At 37.9% G+C, this 8,437-nt stretch overlaps 1 protein-coding gene across 4 annotated transcripts in view; it reads right to left on the bottom strand.

The window, feature by feature from the left end:
- The window catches only part of RAPGEF2 (Rap guanine nucleotide exchange factor (GEF) 2), a 185,826-nt gene extending 177,408 nt beyond the window's left edge, over nt 1–8,418 (bottom strand). For all 4 annotated transcript variants that reach the window (XM_012726828.1, XM_012726830.1, XM_012726829.1 and 1 more), the window contains exon 1: nt 8,310–8,418. In XM_012726828.1, the coding sequence (XP_012582282.1) occupies nt 8,310–8,378 (69 nt within the window). In that variant the 5' untranslated portion in view covers nt 8,379–8,418. The remainder of the gene's footprint in view (nt 1–8,309) is intronic.
- Between the last annotated feature and the right edge of the window lie 19 nt (nt 8,419–8,437).

Raw genomic sequence — 8,437 nt, 5'->3', positions numbered from 1 at the left:
TACAGGTAATGTTTCTTTTTTTTTTATTAAAATGGCTAACACTTTCTAACTCTTATTTGTTTGCAGTTATTTCAAGTGTCAGGTCTCATATTTTAAAATCCAGTCTCCTAGTACCAATTTCACAGAAAAAAGTAAAACGTGGCATACAAAAACAACATGTATTCTGGGTCCTCCCTGGTGGCGCAAAAGTTAAAGCACAGCACTGTGAACTGTCTGCAGCCAGTGCAGCCTGAGTACTATCCCTGGCCAGAGAGCTGACCCATATGGCGCAGCAGAATTCTCCTGTCCCACCCACTGCTCCCCTCAGCAGTGTATTTCATTATATCTGCCTGTTCTGCTCCCCACTCTTTCTCTAGTGAATCCTTTCACCTTCATACCTCTCACCTGTACCCCAGTTCTTGTGTGTATAAGTAAACAAACATATAAAAACTGCATGCATTCTCAAGTATTTATGAAACACAAAAAGGGAAAATTTAGGTGGCTAATAGGGAATGGGAAGTGAAGGGAGTGGGGACTGGCTTTATAACCAGAATGTAAAGGCATATAAATGGATGATGGGAAGTTTTGCTGACATATTTCCACCTTAGTAGATTTTAAAAAGTAACTCCTATTCCTTTTTTAATACTGAAAGTCCTAAAAAGTCTAAATGAAAACACTGAATACACTCACCTTAGATAATATTATCATCTGTAGCTAAAATATTGCCTCTGACTAGACATTTTAAACACACCCTTGTCACACTTTTTTTCCCTTACCACCCCCTCACTCCTACCAAATGTAACAACTGAAAGAACTTCAAGTTTACAAGAAAGGAAAAGGTGGAAAGGGAATCGATAGCTTCAGTCAGACTTTCTCAGTGTACTACCATAATTTTGACTTTCTATAGTCTGTGATATGCACTGAATATTCTATTTCCCACATATTTTTTTCTTACAGCAAACTGCTTTACATAAATTCAGAATGATGAAACAAACATGGTAAAATATACTCTTTCTTGAATAGCTACAAAAATCAGTTAAGAATATGGGTGAAAAAATAGTTTAAAGTTACACTAACTCTCCTTGCTGTTTATTTACTAATTTATTTATAGTGTATGTAGGTAGGTATGTATCTTAAATTTTCTCCAACTAATGTGTTGCTTCAACCATGTCATTAATGTTCCACAGCATCCAAACTATTTAGAGGCACTAATCACTTTCATAAGATTAAATTGTTATCAGGAACATTACTAATGTTTAAAATAGTTTAGTAGCTCCTTATCAGAGTCACAAAAAACTACAAAATCTATGCTTTCTTTCATTAAGTAACTTTGAACTAAAAGATATAAAAAAATAGTTCACAGTTGCCATACATTCTCCAAAATCTCCCCATAATTTAACATCTAAAATAATCATAATAAAGTTATATAACTTCAAATTTTGCCAGTTGTCTAAAAATATTTTTTTTTCTGGTTCAGGATCTACTCCAGTATTCACTGGGTTATCACTTTTCCTTAGTATCCTCTGACCTGTGACAGTTCTTTCTGGCTCCTACAGTGGAGGTTTTTATTTAGTGAGACTATCACCATGGCTGTGCCCTTCTAAAGGGCATCATATCAGAAAATACATATTATTATGTTTATTATGGTTGATACAACTTTGGTAACCAAGTTCATAAGGTGTCTGTCAGTTTTCTTCACTGTGAAGGTATTGATTTGCCCTTTATAATTAATGAGATAATTTTAAGGTAGAGACACCTTGAAACTATGCAAATATTCTGATAGCAGATCTACAATATATTCCATCGTACTGCCATCCACAGATGACCCCCTGCAACAATTATTACTATGTTTGCCTACAGGTGGTTTTCTATTTCCATTATTCCTTCAACTCTATTGGAAAATCAACTATAACAAAAACCTATCTTCTTCTCCCCATGTATTTATCCATTATTTGCTTATTTAGTATAAACTCGAAGATAGTTCCCTCCTAGGGGTTATGATATGTTATTTTGCTGCTCAAATTGGGCCTCTGGGACTCTCCCTCAGAAACAGATCCATTAGACTTCCTTCTGAATTATAAAAATGCTAATTAACAAGGCATTTCTTTGAATAAAGAATAATTGGTGGCTGACATTAGCCTTAACACTTCTACTATAAATAAACAAAAAATAACCAACTTCTGTAAAGGAACTAATATACTGAAATACTCAAATGAGCTGTACATCACATCTCTTGCTCATCTAAAACTTACTGATCTTTGGTCCTTATTTTATACACATTACTATAGAGTTTTCTCATTCTTATCACTATTAAATCCATCTCCCCAATCCTCAAAAGCTAACCCCACCATCACCACACCAAAAGTATAGAGAACGAAGAAAAGGAAATGATATGGCATACAGTTCAATCAGTAGTGGTTAATTAGCATGTGAAAATAGGGGATTTTTTCCTGAAAAGATAAAAATCCTAACTGTCAAAATAATGTGGCAATTGGTTTGTTTTTCTCCCCTTACACACAAGTTGGCATTATAACCACTGAACACTTTTTACCAACTAGATGTATTTGAGATCTAACAAAGCAACAAAAGACCAATTTACATACTACTACAAATTGCTTCTCCTTCCTAATTTATCAACATCAATTAAACTATCTAAACAAAAAAATAGTGGTGCACAGGAATAAGGAACTGGTCTCAAAAGCTCGCTGCACCACCACACTGTGCCATCACCAGGCAGTATATGAGTTTTTGCATGAAAAAATATAGTTTTGCTTCCCTAGACTCTGAAGGTTCTGAAATCTTCCAAAGGACAAATGCTTGAAAATCATATTCTCATTACAGATTAAGAAACACATATATTTAGCATAATGAATAATGATAAATCAGGCATTTCATATTATGATACAAAGTTCAAGAAAAAAAATACACGTTAAAAATCTTTAAAATGAAGAAAATTATATTCAACATGTATTATTTCCCCTATGAACTAGGAAAAGTCCATCATTGCCACTGCATGATTAGGCTGTACTGACACATTGCAAGCAAATTTGATATAATGAGTTGCTACTCTAAACGTGCTCGTGTTCAGCCAGCCCATATGTAGGTTCTACGCCTGCAGTATTTCTTGTCCATCTCCACTGTGTATTCCAGGTCCCTGTTCATCTCAAGCCTGAAAAGCAGACATCAGCCTCTTATTGAACTCTTTGTCTTTCATTTTCCTCCAAATCACAATCATCTACATGCTGGTCAAAGTCACTCCCCATCCTCTACTCATTCCCTGGGCTCCAAAACAATGAACGAAGAAAGGTCTATCATTTTCTTATAACCATGTGTGCAACTTCTACGACAGCAGGCCAGTCTGGAGTATCTTCCATGTTCCCTAGTCTGATGGGTGAATTCCTACTACCCAACACTCAGCGCAGTCATCCAGGAAGTCCACAGACTGGTCACAACTGCTACAAGACAGTGTTATGGCAATAAAGAATCACATCGGACTTATAAATAAATACAATAGACTTGTGAATTAATTGAGGGATAGATGTCTCATTTCATCTCTGAACTTCCCAACTTCTTTTGAATAACAGGTATTTATTTCACTTAAATGTGCTACAAAAGAACTAACATTTGACGTTGCACTAAATAGTAAATGCAGGCTATTTCACTTACTATACAAAACATCAGGAAGCTACATTCTCATTTTACAGATGAGGAAATTGTTACTGAAACTGGGATGAGGCAAAGAAATAGCACCTAAAATAGAAACATCAAGAAATCATAACCTATCACCCACCCATGTCCCCATTTATCTCTTTAGATGAGTTACTTCACTAAATCAATTTGTTTTCACTACCTAGGAAATTTGCAAATAAGCAACAAAACTTAATAAAAGTAAATTTCCATGAGTCAAGCAGGAGTGTGGCTTTTCTGCTTTATAAAAACAGCTAGCATGTCTTTATTTCAGATAGTTAATTGGTATCTGAGGCATTAACTTAAGTAATATTACTTTATTAAACTTGAATGTTAAATATCACCCAAGGCAGGATTCACTGTGATCATTAAATTTCTACCAAAATCCAACTAGAAGTCCTTTTTTCTGTCCCTCAGTAAAATTTCCTTAGAAGACATGTTGGGTTTTCTTATGAAGCAAAGAATACTGACTCTATGAACAGTTTGTATAGTAGACCCTCCCTACAGCAACACAGTTCAAGATACTAGTGACTGAAGGCTATAGCTCATTTTCGTTTTATTGTGTCCTCTTTTGAGAGGAAAAAGGGCAACAAATTAGCAACTAGGTAGTCCTCTTCCTTTAAGTATTACTTTTTTTTCTTGACTCCCCTGTGAAAGCTTAGTTAAAATCTCTACATACAAGCTCTGCAGCTAGATTCATTTTGAACCTCAGCCAAGATATGGGAAGCTAATTATGGAACTATTAATTACTAAATGTTTATGAAATTATTGAAGGCAACTAAGTTTCCAATACTCCAAAAGAATGCTAATAATGTCTACCATAAATTTAAATTCTCACCTGTTCAAAGTGACATTCTCATTCTTTGAAATTAGTTTTTCAGTTATAAATCTGTGCTTTAGTTAACCTATAAATTCAAATAGCAGTGTTATGAAAGCTAAATGCTGTGGTCAAACAGGCATTACTTTGTGAAATGTGCTTTTTAAATTGCACATAGAACATTTAGTTGTGATTTATAAACAAAATCTACTTAAAGAACAAATGCGTATTACTAGAACCCCAAATAAGCTAAACTATAATCAAAGTATTGTCAAATGAAAAGGAGAGTACTCATAAACATCGATAAAAAGAAAATCAAGTGGAAAACTGACAGATAAACATAATCCACTAAGCATTCTTCTACTAGATGTGGAAGTTAAATATTTACTAGAGATAGTCTTTTGCACAGATTCTTATAATTCAAAGTTCTTGGGCTACTAGTTATTTTTTCAGTCTTTTTTATTATGACTCAAGACATTCTACAAATGACTTTGGAAAAAATTAAGTCTTCTATTATTACAAACTCTCAGCTGACAAAGTCATGAGTTAGCAACTAAATCAAAAGGTGCAATAAACACCCTCCCCCCTAATTTAAAAGTCCAACAGTAAAGAGCAAATACTATTAACTGGGAGGAGAAAAGATGAGGGCTGTTTCAGTCATAACAGTTACAAAAGTAACTTTTATAACTAAAAACACAGTGACTTAGATCTTTAAAGTAGAGGAAACAATTCTGTAATAGATAGTTCACCTGAAAAACTAAAGAACATTATGTATCTAAACACTTCACAGGAGCAATTTCAAAGAGCCTGAATGCAACAAGTTAATAAAATGGTTTAGAAAAATCATTTTATTGTTCAAAGCCTTGGGGAATAAAGCTGTTTGTAATTTATTTAGGTCTTTACTTCACTAAATTGCTTTGGTGACCACGCTTCCCATTTACGTGATTAAAGACATAAGCCCAAATAGTTGAATAAAGCAATTATTTAAGAGTCATGTTTTTCAACAGAGGTGCACTGAAAAATGTCAATAGAATGCTTAGTGTTCATTATTGTCAAGGGACTTTGCTATTTAGAACACTGAGCCCCATTGACCAGAATTGAACCAGGTTTCCAGATACACAATATGGGACACTATTTTTTCTCCTCTCAGAATATCAAATAAATTACTGAAAACTCTTGAAATATGAATACTTAGACTTTGGCTAAAAATTCATGTCAATTTTTTCAAATTTCTCATGACCACTGCCCCTTTTTAATGACAGTTTTCCATTTCCCAGATCAGCATGAAAAGCTCCCACGTTTTTCAAGGTCCCTATGCTAACAGGAGATGCCCTTACCCACCCACCCCCCATTGTCTTTTAGCTAACATCTTAGGTCACTCTGGTGACAGGGTTCGTAAGGAAAAAACTGGGCTGGAAGGGTAAAAAACAACTGACTTTAATAGAGCACTTAGAATCCTCTGCTCTTTTCCTTTAAAGCACCTTCTTTTTGCCTCTAGGGAGAATCATCCAAACTTTTTCACTGTGTCTATCCTACAAAACAGAAGGAAGCATGACCGCAAAATTTCCTAATTCATATCCTTGGGTTCATGACATCAAGTATATTTAATAAGTTTCCTTTTTTACGTAACAAAATTCTAACTCTAAGCACTCATGAAAAAGGAGTACAGAAAAACTGCCAGCCATTGTATTAACAAAAATCCAATACAAAAAGCACCTGCAACCAAAACATCTTTGAGTAAAATTGTTTCAACCTTTCAGATTAGTTACTTTTGACAAGCCAGGTAATGGTGGAAAACATTCAAATTTCATCCACTTTCTCTTTGAAATAACAAACAAACATGGGTTTTTGCAGATGAAGAACCAAATGTACATCAAAGTTAACAGGGCTAGCACTTAAGAAGATTCTAAATCTTTGGTAGCTTTCTCTGTGTACTTTGTCTATAAAGTGTTGGGGGAGAGGGGCAGGTAATGCCCAACTTTCAAATTGTCAATGAAGCTTTCATGCTGTGGTGTTAGTAATTGGTACACTCAGACTCCGCACTGGATCAGTTATTACTCTGTGCTACACAACTGGCCAGGGGAACAGGAAAGTTTAACAGTTCATTTATTTGGCACAATCCACACACTGTCACAGAGAAAGTTTTGTCTCCTCCAGTCTTGTTTGTTGACCCTCCTCCTCCTCTGGATGGGGCTGGCCTGAGGGCTATTCTGATGAATCAAGCAAAGGCACCTCTCTCCCCTCCTCTTATTTCCACTGAAGGTCCCTGACATCACTTTCTAACTGTCCTTGCTAAGCTCCAATATTCTCAGTATGTGTTGTGATTTCACTTGCACTTCAAACCCAGAAACTGAAATATTTCACAGAAATTTGTTTTTCCACTATTCTGTGACTGGAAACATGCATTTTCAAATGCAAATAAACTGATTCGTTGACAATTTCAAAACCAATGGATGGGGAAGATTAAGAAGAGGTTCCTGCCATGCTCAGGAAAAAGAGGGAAACTGGACACTGTTTTTCATAAAGAGAATATGTTGGAATTGGAACTTTCTGGAGACACTGTGTAATGAATTTCACTCATCTAAGTGAATTATTACCTATCTTCAACACATTCGGTAAATATATGCAATTTATCTATGATCCCCAGATGTGATCACTCCATCACAAGAAACGAAAAATAAAAAAAAGGTACCAGGTGTCATTCTTGTACCTTGTCCAAAAAGCAGACAGTGGAGGATTCTATTTTACTCTGCCCTTCCCACATTAAATAATAGCGTCAGAGAAGGAGAGCATTTGGATTTGAACAGATGGCAGCTAACAACTAACAAGCGGAGCAACTCTTGAGCATCTTAAATGTCTGATGGTCTAAAGGATCAAGAGAGCTTATTTGTCTTAAGAGGGTTGGCCGCAGGATCCCCTGGAGTCACCTCCCAACGCTCAGGAATATGCGTCATTATTCACTCAGCAACTTAAAGCAAAAATAAAAATCAAACCACCACAATTTATAAAATGTCCCCCTCTCTAGACCAACTGGAGACAACCAAATGCAACACAATCAGCAATTCCTCCACTTAGGAGAAAACTAAGCCCGAAGGTAAATGCGTGTATAAAGGTTAACAAACTTATCTAATTTTGACAAGGTTGTGCAACACTAAAGGAATCCTCAGGGTGCCCTTCCAGGGAGTGTATTTGAATCCGCAGTTTTGCAGTTTAAACTAGCAGCACCAGCCCAGCCACTCAGCGCCCCCCACCCCATCGCAAAGCAGCATCTTTCTTCAAATGAGCAAAACTGAAAAAAAGCCAGCAGTGTTTTAGTTTTAAAGACTAACACGGATTCGTCTCTCCCCGAGCCAGATAAGTTTCCTCCTAAACCTCTGCAAACACCCCAGAACTCTAAAGGTAGAAAGGCCACAGGCAGAGCTAGGTAAGGGGCTGACAGTCGGCGTGCCAGGTACAGCCAGCCGGCCGAGGGGCGGGGAGCCCCCCTGAGATTCAGGAGGCCGGGAAGAGGGGAAGGTAATGAAAGGATTGATCCACCGCCCGGCAAACGTAGGGGGAAGGTCAGTAACGGGGGGTGGGGGGGCGAGGGCAACGAAAAGGCAGAGAATAACGAAGAGAGGGGGTAAGGAACCCAGGATGGGTCGGGAGGGGGGGAAAGACTCCAAGCTGGGATGCCGCTGGAAGTTGGGGTCCTGGCAGAAGTGGGGTGCGCGGGTCTGTCTTAAGAAGAGGGGTGCGGTGGAGGTCTGTCTTAAGAAGGAGGGGGAGGGCGCAGCCTGGAAGGTACCACTCCCGCCCAGCGCTGGCGGCAGCCGGCGAGTCTCACCTGGGGGGTCCTCTCGGCAGGGTTCTTCATCACCGCTTGGCGGAAGCTGTTATCCACGTAGGACGCCATCTCCCCCCGCGCGCCGGGCCGGGGCCGCTCCGCACCCTCGTCGGCCTCCTCCCGGCCCA

Source organism: Condylura cristata, unplaced genomic scaffold (genome assembly GCF_000260355.1).
Source record: "Condylura cristata isolate star-nosed mole 26May11 unplaced genomic scaffold, ConCri1.0 scaffold00018, whole genome shotgun sequence".
NCBI lineage: Eukaryota > Metazoa > Chordata > Mammalia > Eulipotyphla > Talpidae > Condylura > Condylura cristata.
This window is presented reverse-complemented; position numbering and strand designations above follow the sequence as displayed.